The 17,886-nt window shown below is 46.0% G+C and overlaps 1 protein-coding gene across 1 annotated transcript in view; it reads left to right on the plus strand.

The window, feature by feature from the left end:
* The window catches only part of NFATC3 (nuclear factor of activated T cells 3), a 156,029-nt gene that overhangs the window by 20,451 nt on the left and 117,692 nt on the right, over positions 1-17,886 (plus strand). Inside the window, 1 exon segment of the mRNA XM_075940320.1 lies at positions 8,305-9,436. Coding sequence (XP_075796435.1) covers positions 8,305-9,436 — 1,132 coding nt within the window.

Here is a 17,886-nt window from a genome sequence, read left to right on the forward strand (position 1 = left end):
GGCCGGGTCAGTCCCACTCCCCGCAGGCCGATTCATTCCTCCCCCCTGCTCTCCCTGCTGTGCCTCTGGCCAGCCCCTCTTCCCCCAACCCCCTCCCGGGCAGCCAGGTCGTTCCCCCCTCTCCCCCCACTTCTCCTCCCAATCTCCCTTGGCCAGCCCTGCTGCCTGCATCCAGCCCTCCTTCCGGTGGCCGCTTCTTCTCCCCCCACAATCTTCCCTGGCCAGCTCCCTGCCCCCAACCTCGCACCCCCTGGCAGCTCTGCTACTACTGGCCCCCCAATCTCCCCAGCCTGCCCTGATTTCCCCGTCCAGTGCTGCTTCCAGTGGCCAGCTCTCCCCTCCTCCTCACCTCAGAATCCCCTGGCACCTGCACCTTCCCTTAGCCCTGAACCCTCCTGGTGCCTCCCCCTTCTCTTACTGCCCCTGCCCCCTTTGCCCTCTCTTTCCCTGATACCCACCCCCTCAGCACTCTCTTCCCCATCCCCTCCTGCCCCTTTGTGCCCTCACACATGACTTGCTTCATCCCCAGCTCTCACATACCCACCCTTTCTTTCAAGCCTTCTCCCAGCACCTCCTCCTCCAGCCCCCAATGCCCTTCCCCTCTCCTCTGCTCTCTTCTCCCAGCATCACCCTGTCCCCCCTCCCACTGACACCTCCCCTCCTGCCCTTTCCCTCATTGTCTGCACTTGCCCCCCGGCATTTCTCTCTCTCTCTCCTGCACCCTGTCCCTTGGTGCCTCCCCCTCCCCAAGCCCCTTCTCCTTCCACGCCTCCCCCTCCGTGCAAGCCCGCCGCTGCCGCCTCCTCGCTTCCGCCCAAACCCGTTCCCTCCCTTCTACCTTCCACATTGTGAGGCTGGAGGGCGTCAGAGCCAGTGTGGCCCCTCCACGTGCCTCCAAAGACTTTTAAAATACTGGGCCGTGATGTCATATCACGCCCAGACGTCCTCCCCGCCCACGTGCAACGCCGCGCATTGGCAGCAGCAGGCGGTGAGGAGGAGCCGCGCACGGTGGGGACGCTCTGGGGGTGGCGTGGGAGGACCGGGGGGGGGAGGAGGCCAGCGCGGGGGCCCAGGCCTGCACCAGGCAGAGCCGGGGGAGAGACCCAGCTCCACATATCGATGGAGCAGGGCCCCCGGCTCTGTAACTCGCCGGCACTTCCCGGTTCAGGGCCACGGGGCCCGAATCGGCCTAAGGCCGGCCCTGCCGGCAGCCACCAGCCATGCTGAGGCCCGGTATTTTTTTTCTGTGGCCCGTTACCGGGCCGCGGCCCATAGTTTTAGAAACGCTGGTTTAATACAAGTGTGGCCAAGTTCAAAACAGAACTAGACAAACTGATGCAGGATGGGCCTCTCAGTGACTGAGCCAAAGTGGTCAGTGATGCAACTCCATATTTGGGCGGACCCTGTACCTCTCCCTTCCCTTGAGGAAGAGAAGAAAAGGGCATATCCCTCCAACTTCCCTGTTCTGTACTAGGGATGTTAGTATGTGGTCGTTTACACGTTTCTCGATAAACCCAGGCTTTTCGCATAATCTTAATGATTATGTGCACACCCCTATTGCTGCCTCTGTATCAGGGGAGGCAGGAGCAGGTGCCCAAGGGGAGCGGGCTTTCAAGCTGGCTCCTGATGCATGCTGGCTACCATGGAGCTTCCTGTTCCTCACACCGCTGCCTCTGATAGAGAGGCAACAGCGCGGAGGGTAGGGGAGCAGGAGACCGTATCTGTAGCTGGCTCCCCATATCCCTGTATCTTTGAAGCTGGTTCCCCATATGTATCAACTCTTGTGGAGCTACCAGCCCTCCCACGGCTGCTGCCTCTGATAGTCATCACAACGTTGGCGGGGGGGAGGGCAGGTGGAAGCTAGTACTTGTGGGAAGTGATTGCAGAGCCTGTGGCAAAGCCTCCTTGGGAGCCAGGTGGCCAGCCCCTGCTAGCTCCGCTCCTGGGAAGGCAACTTGCCCAGGGCAGGGAGTTTGCCTCCCTGGGAGTGGAGATGGCAGCCCTTGTGCCCCTGGTGCCTGGAAAGGGAACTTCGCTGCTCTGACACAGCAAAGTTGCCTCTCTGAGAGCCAACTGAATGTAATTGACACCTTGGTTAAAGGATTGGTTGGTTACACTCTAATATCACTAGGGGGAATATAGAAGGCTCTGTGTGTGCTGAATAACGTCTTCCCTTTTTTTCCCAGTGCACTCCACAGTTCCATTCTGTGCTGCCTCTGTCCTTTCCTGCATATTGTCTCTGTCTTTAAGAAAGTATTTTAACTAAGTCTTCTGCCATGCTTTGCCAAAGTTCACCACCACATAAGCATAGAACACAATCCTATCCAACTTGTCTGTCTTTGCACGTTACTTTTTAGTCTGCTGAGATACAGAAATTGAAAGCCCGGAACTTCTGAGAAACAAGAGCTAGTAGTTAGGCTGGACAAACTAGAGTTATTAGTTCCTTTTTTAAGAGACTGTAAGTGCATATGTAGCATGTTTGTGATGAGATTTAATGGTAACTTATTTTTAAATTAGTATTTTATTGTTTTGATTTAAATCTGATTTTTTAATTAAATCATTGATACTTATTCACCTTGTGCGGAGGAGTTTTTTCTGAATTGTTTTGGGTAGGTATGTATGTGAGGGAGGCAGAACATACAAACTGAGGACAGACGAACCGTGATTGGGGCTAAGGCAAAAAAGCAAGAAAACAAATTGATCAAGAAAACCAGTGATGCAGTAAACAGCTAAAGAGAATCCTTCAGGGTCTGATGCTAGCTGGAACATTGAGGCTGTAAACTAAGATACTGCTCTTTGTTATTGGCTCATCCTGTTCAGGAGTAATTAAGGAATTCATCTGCAAACACCTGGAAGATAATAAGGTGATAACATCCAGCATGGGTTTGTAAAGAACAAATCATGTCAAACCAATCTGATATCTTTCTTCGATAGGATAATGAGTCTTGTGGATAAGGGAGAAGCGCTGGACGTGGTATACCTAGACTTTAGTAAGGAATTTAATACAGTCTTCTATTATAAATAAATGAGGCAAATACAACTTAGATGGTGCTACTATAAGGTGGGTGCATAACTGGCTGGATAACTGTTCTCAGAGGCTTTGTCTACATTACAAGTTTTTGCGGCAGAAAATAGGCTAATGAGGGACTCATTAGCATAAGTCATGACATCATTAGCATATTTTCTGCTGTTCTTTTTGCACAAGGGGTTTTTGCGCAAAAAGCAGTATAGCCACTTCCATTTTGCGTAAAACCCCCATTTTGTGCAAAAACCCTCTTGAGAGGCATAAGGATTTTGCGCAAAACCGTTTTGTGCAAAAAAACTGAAGTGGCAACAGTGCTTCTTTTTGCACAAAAACCCCTTGCACAAAAAAAGGCAGAAAATATACTAATGTAGTCACACATTTTCTGCTGCAAAAACTTGCAGTGTAGACAAAGCCAAAGAGTAGTAATTAACGGTTCGCAATCCTGCTGGAAAGGCATAACAAGTGGGGCTTCACAGAGGTCTGTTTTGGGACTGGTTCTGTTCAATATCTTCATCAACGATTTAGATATTGACATAGAGAGTACGCTTATTAAGTTTGCAGATGATACGAAGCTGGGAGGAATAGCAACTGCTTTGGACGATAGGGCCATAATTCAAAATGATCTGGACAAACTGGAAAAATGGTATGAGGTAAATAGGATGAAGATTAATCAGAACAAATGCAAAGTACTCCACTTAGGAAGGAACAATCAGTCTCACACATAGAGAATGGGAAGCGACTGTCTAGGAAGCAGTACTGTAGAAGGAGACCTAGGGGTCATAGTGGATCACAAGCTAAATATGTGTCAACAGTGTGATGCTGTTGCAAAAAAAGCAAACATGGGTGCATTAACAGGAGTGTTGTGAGCAAGACACGAGAAGTCATTCTTTTGCTCTACTCTGCACTGATTAGGCCTCAACTGGAGTATTGTGTCCAGGTCTGGGCACCACATTTCAAGAAAGATGTGGAGAAATTGGGGAAGGTCCAGAGAAGAGCAACAAGAATGATTAAAGGTCTAGAAAGCATGACCTATGAAGGAAGACTGAAAGAATTTGCCTTGTTTAGTTTGGAAAGGAGAAGATTGAGAGGGGACATGATAGCAGTTTTCAGGTATCTAAAAGGCTGTCACGAGGAGGAGGGAAGGAAAAAATGTTCTCCTTAGCCTCTGAGGATAGGACAAGAAGCAATGGGCTTAAACTTCAGCAAGGGAGGTTTGGGTTGTGCATTAGGAAAAACTTCCTAATTGACAGGGTGGTTAAACACTGGAATAAGTTGCCTAGGGAGGTTGTGTATCTCTCTCTCTGGAGATCTTTAAGAGCAAGTTAGATAGATATGTATCAGTGATGGCGTCTAGATGGTACTGGGTCCTGCCTTGTGGGCAGGGTACTATACTTGATGACCTCTTGAGGTCTCTTCCAGTTCTATTGTTCTATGATTCAGAGAAGCAGAGCTTTTATATTCATTGTAAATGAACTAGATTGCATCAAAGAAAATAGTAGATTTCACCAATTTCTACTTCCAATTGGAATGTGCCTAAAGGCTCCAAACTTTGAGTAGCCACTCAGCTTGAAAAGGGGTATTAACATTCTTCTTTCATTTTTAAAAAAGAATCATAGCCCAAAGTTATTTCATTGCCTTAGATATTTGCTATGACTGTCTTAACTCTGTCACACAGATTTTATTGTCATAGGCTTGAATTCCTTTTTTATTGCTGTTTCAGTAGATGTTTTGCTTAAGTTTTTACAGGAAATGATGGCATAATTTTAGTGTGAACGGTTTCAAAAAAGAGAAGTGAAATTATATGCAGACAAGGAGAAACTTTTCTGTTTTGAAGAGGTCATCTGATCTGTTGATGTAAAACAATGTGTGAGCATACGCTATGGAGAGTGCACTGGCTTCTTTCTGTGAAATGTGAATAGAGAACTAAGGGTGTGTCTACACAGCACTCTAAACTTGAAATAAGATACACAATTAGCACTATGCAAATTGTGTATCTTATTTCCAATCTATTTTGTAATTTGAAATTTGGCGCATCTACACAGCGCCAAATTTTGAAATAACATGTTATTTCCAGAAATCCCTTAACCCTTCTGGAATGAGGGATGCTGAAATAGTGCACCTGTTTCTAAAAATAGTTCAAAATAACAGGCGGCTTGTTAAGAGCTGTGCTGTGTAGGCATCCCCTAAGTGTGGTTGCTAATGTGTGGCAAATATGGGTGTTGCAGTATCAGAAAACAATAGGGTCTTAATGTTGCACAGAAATGTGTGCCCACCCTGTTATCAGACAGGACAAGAAATGTATAATATATCAGGAAAAATGGATTTTTCCCCAGCTATGAATCTAACTTTTCCTGTCTCCTCGTAAAGTCCCTTCCCCCAGCCTTAGATCTGGAATTACTTAGATGCACTACGGCAGGACACAAATTGCAGTACAATAAAGACTTGTCTGTAGAATAATTGTCCGTACTACTTCCGGCAGTGTCCCTAACAGATGTTAAAATTAGATTAATCAATTAGTTGATGGCATTTCCATTGACTATTAGATTAGTTGATAAGGGCACTTCCGCTTTGAAATATAGCAAGAACCTGCCCTATTGTTTCTACATTTCAGAGGTAGAAGTGCTGCCTGGTGCTTCCGCTTTGAAATGCACAAGAACCCCAGCAGGGGCTCTTGTGCATGTCAAAGATTGAAATGCAGTATGGAGTCTGGGACCAGCGGGGGACTCAGAGTCCCCCACTGGCCCCAAGCTCCATGTGGCACTTCCGCTTTGAAATGCACAAGAGCCCCAGTGGGGATGACTTGTACATTTCAAAGGTGGAAATGCTGCCACTGTGCTCCTGCTCCCTCCCATGAAGCTGCCTCTGTTACAAGCAGTCGACTCGACTACCTAATAAGGATGTTTTGCTAATCGTGTAATCAATCCAGTTTCTATAGACTACAAGATTAATCTATAAGGGGAGGCTTGCTCCCGGCTGCTCTTACAACATTTAAAATGCAGAGGTGCTGTGATCTATGCAGAGATCTATGTGAGCTGGGACTACTCGGTCCCGGCTGGCACTGGGTCCAGCAGCCCCAGTTCACGGCAGCCCAGCTGGCTGTGGGCAGGGGCTGCTTTGCAGCAGCTTTCCCCTACTTCCTGTGCTGCCTGTGATAGAGGCAGCGGGGGGGAGGGAGAGTAGGTGGCACTGCAGAGACAGGGCTGGGAGGAATTCGTTTTTATGCCAGCTCCCTCCCACCTAGCAGCAGCTATTGCCCCTCCCCCACCCCCGCTGTTGTTGCCTCTCATACAGAGGCAGCAGGGGATGGTCAGGGAGAGCTTATGCTTATTGGGTAGTCGATTACTCACTCAATTTCTACTTCTAATGTCAAACACCATCTTGAGCTACTAATATGCTTTTTTTTCTTTTCTGTGCAAGTTGCTGATTTTCTTTTTATTTATGGAATTATATACTAGTCTAATATTGTGCTTTGTAGTTGGGTAAGACACTAATCTGAATTTTTGTATCATTAAGTATGATAAACAATTACAGAGCTTTATAATTTTGTTGTGCTAAAATGACTCAGTATCAAAGCTTAATTCTACAGTGGCAAATTTGAAATATTGAAGTTTGGACTTTTTGTCAGTATATGTACTGTCAGAAAATGAAGCCACTATTGAAAGAAACAGATTTCTATATACCTATTTAGCCGTATATTATTTGAGGTTGAACTCACTACTGGTGAGTTCGCTAATCTTATTTGCTTTCTTATCAGAGTAGGCAAAATAATACTAGCGGTGCTTTGATTTCCAAAGGCTCAAGGTCACCATTAAGAAATTTGTTTAGTTATAATTATTGGATGACTGTCATCATCATTTTTTTTAACAGGGAAATAACCATTTTCTCTTGTTGCAGTTATTTTTGCTGCTTCTTTCCCAAATCACCATATGCTTTTGCTCACTTGCTTATTTTTGGTGCTTGCCCTTTTCTTGGTCTTGCCAACCTCTCATCTGTTCTTATATTCCTACTTCCAACAGTGGCATTATTGTAGTTTAGACCCTTTGGGAGGAAGTAGCCTGAGACGGTTGCATACAGCTGTGTTCTGCACCCCTAAAACAGCAAATAAAAAGCAGGGATTGATACTTCCCTCAGCACTGTAGCCCTGTAGGATCTTGCCAGCAGTAGGAAGAAGGAAATTTCTTTTGAGAGGAAGCTCAGAGGGCATTACAGTTTGGAGGAGGATTTTAAATTCGTTCCCCTTTTTTTGTAGATATGGGTTGCACCAAGGCGAATCTTTTTGTTGTGGGGCATGCTCTTGCCGTTAATTGTACTTATATGCACCTTTCTGAGCAAGAAGAGCAGCAGTAGGCAATTAGAGGTTTTTCTCAACAGAAAAGTAGCAAGAGATGCAAAGTTCTGGTGGTAAAATGCAGGAGGGAAAGTCTTGTAGGCACCACACACCTTAGCTTGAAGACTAATGCTTCTTGCTGATTGATCTTTCCCAGTGCTGAGGAGGATGAGGATGAAATAAGTTGGTATAAAATTGAAGGAAGCAGCTGCTGACTATCTTTTCAGGGCTCACTGCCATGGCTTTTATTTCACACAGTGTTAATGGATTAAAAGCTTTCATTGACTCTTGGAGGGAATAGGCTTGGAAAATTTCAGTTTGAAAACATTAAAGGTTGAGGAAGGATTTCTGGAATAGATGGGCTCAGGAAATCCCAATTATAGCTGTTGCTGAATTTGCCACCTATAATTGAATGTTTTCTAGATGCTTGTAATCTGCACACACAGACATGACACAAACATTTTCTGTTACTGTAGTAGTCTAATTTTTAAACATAGTAAATTTTGGAAAGCATGATATTCTAATACTTTGTTAATGGAAGGCTGGACTACACTAAAAGGTAATATTTTATACACCTGTGAAGAGAGCAAAATTTCGCAAAAAGGCATGTATGAATTGGGTAGTAAACTGCTTTAAAAATTCAATGTTTCAGAGAAATTTTGAAAATAAAGATACCTAGTTTTCAACACACTGAAATATAGGTATGATTTAAAAATCACTGTTGTGCAATGTCTTTTTATTAGAATGTTGCCTCATGTAACTACCACTTTATAACTGGTATCTACAAATCTGAAATAAGTTTTATAGACTTAATCTATTTGTTATGTAAAATTATTACTTAGCTGTGTAACATCCTGTGTAATGGCAAAGCCAGACAGCATTTAGTACTCTAGGAATTGCCTAGAAGAACTGCGTACTGCACTTTGACTTTTTCCTTTGGTTCTTTTTTCAGATCTTGAACCTGATGATTGTGCATCCATATACATCTTTAATGTAGACCAACCATCATCTTCTGTAAATCAGCCAATTTGTATCCCTCACCATGGATTGCAGCCACACTCCTCGCCTCTGTCTCCACCAACCAGACTGCCAGGTCATAAAAACTATGAGGGAACTTGTGAGATACCAGAATCCAAATACAGTCCATTAGGTGGACCCAAACCCTTTGAGTGCCCTAGTATTCAAATTACATCTATCTCTCCTAACTGTCATCAAGGGATTGAAGCTAGTGAGGATGATTTGCATACAAATGGCCCAGAAAATGAATATATGGAAAGGCCTTCAAGGGACCACCTATATCTCCCTCTTGAGCCATCCTACAGGGAATCATCCCTCAGCCCAAGCCCTGCCAGCAGCATTTCCTCCAGGAGCTGGTTCTCAGATGCTTCCTCTTGTGAGTCAATCTCCCATGTTTATGATGATGTAGACTCAGAGCTGAATGAAGCTGCTGCTCGATTTACCCTTGGATCTCCCTTGGCATCTCCTGGTGGCTCTCCAAGGAGTCCAGGGGATGAATCTTGGCAACAGCCTTATGGATTTGGGCATGCCCTGTCTCCTAGACAGTCTCCTTGTCATTCTCCTAGAACTAGTATTACAGATGAAAATTGGCTAAACCCTAGACCAACATCAAGGCCCTCATCGAGGCCTACATCCCCTTGTGGGAAGCGACGACACTCCAGTGCAGAGATTTGTTATGCCAGCTCCTTGTCTCCTCACCATTCTCCAACTCCTTCCCCTGGCCATTCTCCCAGAGGAAGCATAACAGAAGACACGTGGTTAAACACTTCTCTCCATAGTGTACAAGGTCTTAATTCTGGCCTTCCACCATTTCAGTGTTGTACAGAGACTGACATCCCTCTTAAAACAAGAAAGACCTCTGAGGATCAAACTGCTACTTTATCAGGAAAAATAGATCTCTGTTCTGAAGAACAGAGTAACTTATCACCATCCATTGAAATTGCAGTAGATGATTCCACTGGATCTCAACATGTGTTAAAAAAGGATTTGCCTGGTGACCAATTTCTTTCTGTTCCTTCGCACTTTACTTGGAACAAACCCAAACCTGGCCATACTCCTATATTTCGGTAAGTGATATAAAAACTTTAAAATTTTAAACTTTTCTGCGTGTTATGCTCATGTTTATATTTCAGTGTTGCATGGAGCCCTTTTTCAAAAACAGTTGTTAAGAATATGAATATTTAAAAAAAGTTAAGTGAATTATCAGATCTGCTTAATAGTTAAAATATTCCAGCCATATTATAATAATTTAGGCTCATATACTTTGTTAAATGTGAACAGATTCTTGTCATTGTACAGAACTCCGTTGAATCACATGGGGTATCACAAGGACTAAGCAGTACACCAAATGTAACTTCTTCTGAGAATCAATAAATTAGAAGTTTTTCAAAGAAGAAATGTTCTAGTCCTGTTCATGATGTTCAATGCATTTGGATGCAATAAATTAACTATAACCTAGAAGAGCAATAAAATATTAATTATGGATAAGTAAGAGTGCTAGAAATAGTGTAACTGTACCCTTGTTGGTTCCCAGATATTAGGTACACAATGTGGGTGAGAACCAACTTTGTTTACCAACTTTTTGAACCAACTTTTCTTGATATGAGACAAGCTTTTGACTTCTTCAGACCAGAAATTGGTCCACTCAAAAATACTACTTGGTCCACAATATTTCTCTCAGGCCTATAAAGGTATACCATTTATTTCTATAAGGTTGTTTTTTAATAGGACTTTCATTTCTATTTTGCTTGCTTTTTGCTTGTTACTAGAACCCTGTAGAGAAATTCTATCTGGTTATTTTCCCCAGTGCCAATTCAAATCTGTTCAAACTGAAGGAACTGGTTACTGATGTTTGTTTGCAGTCTACTTGGAAATGCTGCACTGGAGTCCAGTGTTTCAAAGGGACAGCGCCACGTAGCTGAACTGGGGATTTTGAAGTACCCTTTTGAAGTGCCTTTTTGAAGTACTGTACCCCCCCCCCCCCCCTTGCTGCCTGTATCAGAGGCAGCAAAGGGAAGGGGGGAATCGACTAGTGAACTCACTAGTTGACTAGTCCTTAACATCCCTAATACAGATGCAGCGGTGCGGGGGTGAGGTGAAGGTGGCTCTGTGGAGCTGGTACACGCAGAGATCTGGCTTAAGTCAGCTCCCCATAAATAACAGCTCATGCCTGCCACCTCGTCCCATCTCCTATGCTGCTGCCTGTAACATCCCTACTCCTCAGTACATCAGCACAGTTGCCATGTACAGTCGTCCCTCCCTCGCCCCCCCCAACCTCTTCTGCCATGTGTATTGCTTGGTGTTCTATTTTTAATTTCTCTTCTCAGCTCCTCACTCAGCAGAAGGCTGCATGCTAATCAGGATGGAGGGGTAGTATCCATTATTGGTTTCGTGGGGCATGACCTCATAATCTTGTGGCTCAGAAGAGATGCTTGGATAAGTGGGCTCTTAGCTGAACATGTAGATGTAGACTTTATATACAATCCACTTGAGTCTTCTTTCATGAGCTGCTTGCCACTTCAAAGTATTAACCAATAGCAACAGATGAAGTGAAGTTCAGCACATATAAATCTAGGGTTAGATGGCAGCATTTTCTGGCTTTATTCAGTGGACTAGTCTGGTGTGTCCCTTCCTTCCAAGAAGGTCAGCCCTCTCAAGGCACATAGATATCTTTTTCCTTTGATCACATGTAAAATGGTCAAAGGGACTCTCACAAACACTCATCGATATACAGCTGTCAAGACCTCCTCTCCCAGTCACAGGTTTTCCCAGCTGCTCCGGTTAATACCTCCATCATACAATATACCTTCATCTGCCATAATGACTGAACCTAGAGTGCATGCAGATAATTACCAGTGGCTATAGGCACCTCTAAGAGGGCGGAGCTAAGGTTGTGTGTGGGTGTAGCCTAACTCTGTATTTCCTGGGGTTTGGACACTTGTTTTACTGCACTCAGCATTCTGAAAGGACATGATGCAACTGGGTAATCTTAACTCTAGATTAATAAAGATTTTTATTAGTAAATATATGACCAAGGTTATAAGTTAAATGAGTGTATGGCAGGGCAAACTTGCTACTTCATGTTCAGGTTCATTGCACTGCAATGTATCTGCAATTGTCTGGTGCTTTGAGACAGAATCAGACTTAGTAACAGAGGGATAAGCCTTCCTACAGTAAAACTAGATAGTTTATTCTGTTTCTACAGATGCATAGAAAGAATCCAGGCCACCTCTGCAGTGCACTTATTTTCAGAATTAGTATGTTCAAAATAGTCCTTTTTTAAAATCTGGATACTCTTCAACTGGACACACGAACTTGAATTTATACGGCTCTAATTGAATTTTATTCTGAGTTAAAGCACTGAGGAGTCCTGTGGCACCTTGTAGACTAACCGAAGTGTTGGAGCATAAACTTTCGTGGGCAAAGACCCACTTCGTCAGATGCATGTAGTGGAAATTTCCAGAGGCAGGTATAAGTATGCAGGCCAGAATCAGGCTAGAGATGACAAGGTGGATCCTATGAGGGAGGATGAGGCCTACTTCTAGTAGCTGATCTGGAAGTGTGAATACCAAGAGAGGAGAAGCTGCTTTTGTAGTTAGCTAGCCATTCACAGCCTTTGTTTAATCCTGAGTTGATTGTGTCAAACTTGAAGATGAACTGTAGCTCAGCAGTTTCTCTTTGAAGTCTGGTCTTGATGGTTTTTTTGCTGCAGGATGGCTACCTTTAAATCTGCAATTGTGTGTCCAGGGAGACTGAAGTGTTCCCCTACAGGTTTTTGTATATGCCATTCCTAATATCTGATTTGTGTCCATTTATTCTTTTACATAGAGACTGTCCAATTTGGCCAATAAATATTGCAGAGAGGCATTGTTGGCACATGATGGCATATATTACGTTAGTAGATATGCAGGAAAATGAACCAGTGATGCTATGGCTGATCTGATTAGGTCCAGTGATGGTGTTGCTGGTGTATCTATGTAGGCAGAGTTAGCACCGAGGTTTGTTGCATGGATTGGTTCTTGAGTTAGAGTTCTTATGGTGTGGTGTATAGTTGCTGGTGAGAATATGCTTCAGGTTGGCGGGTTGTCTGTGGGTGAGGACTGGCCTGCCTCCCAAGGCCTGTGAAAGTGAGGGATCATTGTCCAGGATGGGTTGTAGATTACTAATAATGTGTTGGAGAGGTTTTAGCTGAGGACTGTAGGTGATGGCCAGTGGTGTTCTGTTGGTTTCTTTCTTGGGCTTATTCCGTAGCAGGAGGCTTCTGGGTACATGTCTGGCTCTGTTAATCTGTCTCCTCACTTCCTCATGTGGGTATCGTAGTTTACAGAATGCTTTTTGAAGATCTTGTAGGTGTAGGTCTCTGTCTGAGGGGTTGGAGCATATGCTGTTGTACCTCAGTGCTTGGCTATAAACAATAGATTGTTTGGTGTGTCCGGGATGGAAGCTGGAGGCATGCAGGTAAGCATAGCGGTAGGTAGGCTTTCGGTATAGGGTGGTGTTTATGTGACCATCATTTATTTGCACTGTGGTGTCCAGGAAATGGACCTCCTATGTATACTGGTCCATGCTGAGGTTGATGGTGGGGTGGAAGCTGTTGAAATCATGGTGAAATTCTTCCAGAGTCTCCTTCCCATGGGTCCAGATGATGAAGATGTCATTGAAGTAGCGTAGGTAGAGAAGGGGCATAAGTGGACGAGAGCTGAGGAAGCGTTGTTCCAGGTCAGCCATAAAAATGTTGGCATGTTGTGGGGCCATGCGGGTGCCCATATCAGTGCCACTGGTCTGGCAGTATATATTGTCACCAAATCTGAAATAGTTGTGTGTGAGGATAGTCGCAGAGCTCAGCCAACAGTTGTGCTGTGGCATCATCAGGAATACTGTTCCTGACAGTTTGTATTCCATCTACATGTGGGATGTTTGTGTAGAGAGCCTCTACAACCATGGTGGCTAGGATGGTGTTTTCTGGAAGATCACCAATGCACTGTAGTTTTCTCAGGAAATCAGTAGTGTCACGAAGGTAACGGGGAGTGCTGGTGACGTAGGGTCTGAGTAGAGAGTCCACGTATCCAGACAGTCCTTCAGTGAGAGTGCCAGTGCCTGAGATGATGGGGCATCTGGGATTTCCAGGTTTGTGGATCTTGGGTAATAGATAGAACAACCCTGGTTGGGGCTCTAAGGAAGTGTTGATTTGTTCCTGTGCTTGTGTGGGGAGTGTCTTGAGCAGATGGTGCAGTTTCTTAGTGTATTCCTTAGTGGGATCTGAGGAAAGTGGCATGTAGAATTTGGTATTGGAGAGTTGTCTGGCAACCTCCTTTTGGTAGTCAGGCCTATTCATGATGACAACAGCACCTCCTTTATCAGCCTCTTTGATTATAATGTCAGAGTTGTTCTGGAGGCTGTGGATGGCATTGCATTCTGCATGACTGAGGTTACAAGGCAAGCGATGCTGTTAAATGAGGCAAAATTAAACCAACCAAAAAGTTTAAAGATCTGAGCTTGTTGTGAAGCTCCGAGATTCTGTGATTTTAATCTGTGACTTCTGAAGTAGCCTGTGAAGCTAGTTCTGGGTAGGGGGGATAAAGTTTAACTGGTTACCTGGGGAGCCCAGCCTGAATAGGCCCCCTAACCATCCTTAGTCGCAGAGTGAGCTTCCTCTCGTCAGCTCCTGTCAGAAGTTAAACAGTTGTTAATTAATAGTTAGTTATAGTGTTAATAGTTCTTAGATAATCTTAGCAATAGGTTCACAGTTTTATAGCAGTTAAAAAAAAGGGGGGGGGGCAGACGTCACAGTACTGTGCATTTAAAAAAATGAGTGAAAGCAGTGAACACATACATGAAGAAACTATCTGAAGGAAACCATGATGGGATCATCTGGTTTTTAAAAAACGTGACAGTTGCTGGGAACCCATGCCTGCTTCAGAAGGGCACTCCCACTTTTTCAGTAGGTTTATTCATCAGCTATTCTGACCTTGAAAATGGCCAACTGTGTGGCTCTCCTGGCAAATCATAACTTTGATAATTATACAAAACTAACTACACTTATAGAGCACCTCCCGGATAGCAAATGCCAGATTCTAAAATCTGTGGTGCAGGAGGAGTGCACTGCTTCCCGTACGGCTCTGCAGATTGCGCTTGATATCACCAACACAGCTGCATGATCCGTTCCAGCCTCAGTGGTAATGCACAGAGCCTTTTGGCTCCAGTCCACAGGACTACCCAAAGAACTACAATCGAAGGTGGAGGACCTCCCCTTCGATAGACGACAAACTATTCGCAAAAAAAACTGATGAAATCCTCCACACCAGCAAGTGCTCAAGAACTACTTTAAGAACGTTGGGCATGTACATGCCACTGTACAGATGCAAACGTTATACTCTGTATCAGAAGCCCAGGCCCTTCCCTTACTCTGCACCTCAACGTAGACCAGTGTTTCTTACAGTGTGTTCCGAGGCACACCGGTGTGCTGCGAGGCAGTTGGAGGTGTGCCGCAGAGATATGGTGACCATGTGTCCCTTTCTTTCTCATACAGTCACGGCTATAAAGACATGCAGCACTAGCGTGGCACAGCAACAACTCCCTGCTTCCACCCAGCTCCTAAGCAGCTCCCTTTATGCTTTGTGGGGGCAGCCAAGGCCGCTGCTGGTGGCGTGCAGTGTCCAGAGCTCTGAGCTGACATGCAGCATGCGCCGCCGTCTAGCATCCCCCCTTCTCTCCCTCTCCCCCTCCCTAGCCCCCACATGGCCCTTCCCTCCCGCTGCGGGACTGCCTCCGTTGTGTACAGCCGCCAGCCCGGCCTCCTCAATTCACAGATGGCCTCCACCGCTCCTGGAGGGGGAGGGGCGGTGGTTGGGGGGCAAACCTGGCAAGTTGCTCCTGGGAGCAGCTGCTGGAGTCCTGGCAGAGACCGCACAGAGCCTGGCTGTAGCGCTGCAGAGCGGGGTATATTCGGGCTCCGTTAGTGTGCTCTGTGCATGGACCTTTCTCTTCCCACCCTGCTGGGGGTGTGGTAGTGCACAGACTCAGTCGCTCTGCTGTGCTCCACAAGCTGGATTTGGGGTGGTGGAGGGTTTCTCCCCATCTCCCTGCGCTCCTAATGGGAGCCAAAGCTGGTGCAGGGACTGGACTGCACTAAACTTAGCACTGCGGGCAGTCCAGCTCCAGGCCCGGCAAGCGGTTGTGCCCCGGAAGCAGCTGGGGCCGGGGCTGCGGGGAATTCTGTGGCCTGACCACAGACTCCAGCCCTGCAAACTGGAAGGAAAAAGGTAGGGGAGGGCCACAGAGAGAACTAGGGGGAAGGGAGGTGGGAGCGGAAGGGGCTTGAGCTGAGGGGAGGGGGACAGGGTAGGGGAAAGGGACAGGGTGGAAGAGAGACAAATGTCAGGGGGGCTAAGTGGAGACAATGAGGAAAAGGGCAGAAGGAGGGAGGAGAGGTGTCAGTGGGGGGTGGGAGAGTGGTGGGGACTGGGTGATGCTGGGAGAGGAGAGGGGAGGGGCATTGGGAGCAGGAGGGAGGGAGAGGTGCTGGGAGAAAGGTTGAAAGGAGGGGTGGGCATCAGAAAAGGGGATGGAACAAGTAACTTGTGAGAGCACAGAGGGGCATGAGAGGAACTGGGGCAGAGGGTGATGAGGGGTTGGACATCTGGGAGAAAGAGGGCAAAGGGGGCAGGGGCAGTGAGGGAAGAAGGCAGCACCAGGAGGGTGCAGGGGTATGAGAAGGTGCAGGTGCCAGGTGATTCTGGGGGTAAAGCAGAAGGACAGACACATGCAGGGGAGGGACCAGCACTAGAGAGAGAGGCATGGCAGGTGTGCAGAGGGAGGAGTTAGGAGATGAGATGAGGAGGGGTAGCTAGCTACACATGATCAGAGTGGGGCTACTGGAGGAGCGGGCACGGGGGAGAGAAGAGCTGGTGCAGGGGGGCAGGTCCCATGAGGGTTGAGGGCAGTGAGAATGGCAGGAGTCAGGACAGCAGAGCAGGGTGAGGGGGGGAGCAAGCATCAGGGGAGTGGATGGAGTAAGGGGAGGAGACAGGGCAGCAGAGGGAAAAGGGAGAGGTTTATAAGATATTTATTAATAACTTGGGTGCCACAATGGCACATCCAAACAAGCCCCATGAACTCAGTACTAGTGCACAACACAAAATTAATTCTGCTCATGGGAGGAAAATCTTGGAGGGAACACTTCCTCCTTCCTCTCCCCTCCCTCAGAGGTAGTGTGATACAAATTGGATTAATGCAATTGCAAGATAGTTGAATGAGAGGGGTTTGGTGGGGCCAAACTCATCCCTATTGGTAGGAGGATGGTGGGAAAAGTTCTTAGAAGGGGTCACACAACACCTTTTACTTCTGGTCATGTGTTCATCTTGACCTCGAGAGTCGGGCATGGTTAACAGAGGTCAGGGGGTGTGGCTAATGTGTCCCTAAGTTTGGTTCAGAAAATATGATCACCATAAATAGAGGTAACAGATGGCTGCCTTTAAAGGAGGCAAGCCTTTTTTTCCCTCAACAAAAATCCTTGGTGTTCCCCATTTAAAAAAAAAAAATTCTTTGGTGCTTCTCGGTCTTAAAAAGTTTAAGAAACACTGACACAGACTGTTTGACCAGCACTGTCCCAGACAGCACCCACAAAAACGACCCCTCCCCCCAGAACAAGAGGATGTCTAACCAACAGAATAACGGGCACCAAGTTTGACGCGCTGGTCAAGGGCCTGCAAACCGTTCCTCTTATTGGTCAACAATGAGAAGAGATTGTTTCATGTTTTTATTCTCACCCAGATCCATAGTAATTGAATCAGAGGAGCAAGCAAAACATTGCCATATCCACCCCTCCTGATAAGGAGTAGAAATGTCTGGACATTATGGGCAAGTGGTAATACTCCTCTGCCTCCCTACAACTACCTATTGCTAATTACACCGTGATGCTGGCAAAATACACTCATTACATATTTGAGTAAATCTCAGATTTTATTCAATTCCTCCCAGAGGAAAAAATAGAACAAGTGAAAGTTAACACCAACGAGGGTCTCTGATAGCCAGAACAGCCCTCCAAGCTACTTTGGACTCAGCTGACACAGCTTTACGAGCCCTTGCCATCTCTGTGGTGATGAGAAGAGCCTCTTGGCTCCACCTCTCTGGTTTCCCAAAGGAGGCTCAGACAAATGTGGAAGACCTTACGTTCGAGGGCCTGAAGCTCTTTGCTGATGGCACAGATGCTTCTTTACACTCCCTGAAAGACTCCAGGTCCACACTTAAAACACTGGGCATCCAGTCTCCTGCACCAAAACGCAAACAAAACAAACCTTTATGTTCAGAGATACAGACCTTCCCTCTTTGAGTCTCAAAGACACTACGACCCTAGAAAGTGCCAGTATCAGGGGAGAAGACGACAGCCAGCTGACCAACCCACTCCATTTCAGTCCTCTAACTCTAAGCAAATATTTTGAAGGTCTGGTTGAGAGTCGTCAGATTCGTCTTCCCTCACCCGAGCCTCTGATTATCCTAGTATCCAAGCATAGATTAG

This window comes from Pelodiscus sinensis, chromosome 12 (assembly GCF_049634645.1).
Source record: "Pelodiscus sinensis isolate JC-2024 chromosome 12, ASM4963464v1, whole genome shotgun sequence".
Taxonomy (NCBI): Eukaryota; Metazoa; Chordata; order Testudines; family Trionychidae; genus Pelodiscus; species Pelodiscus sinensis.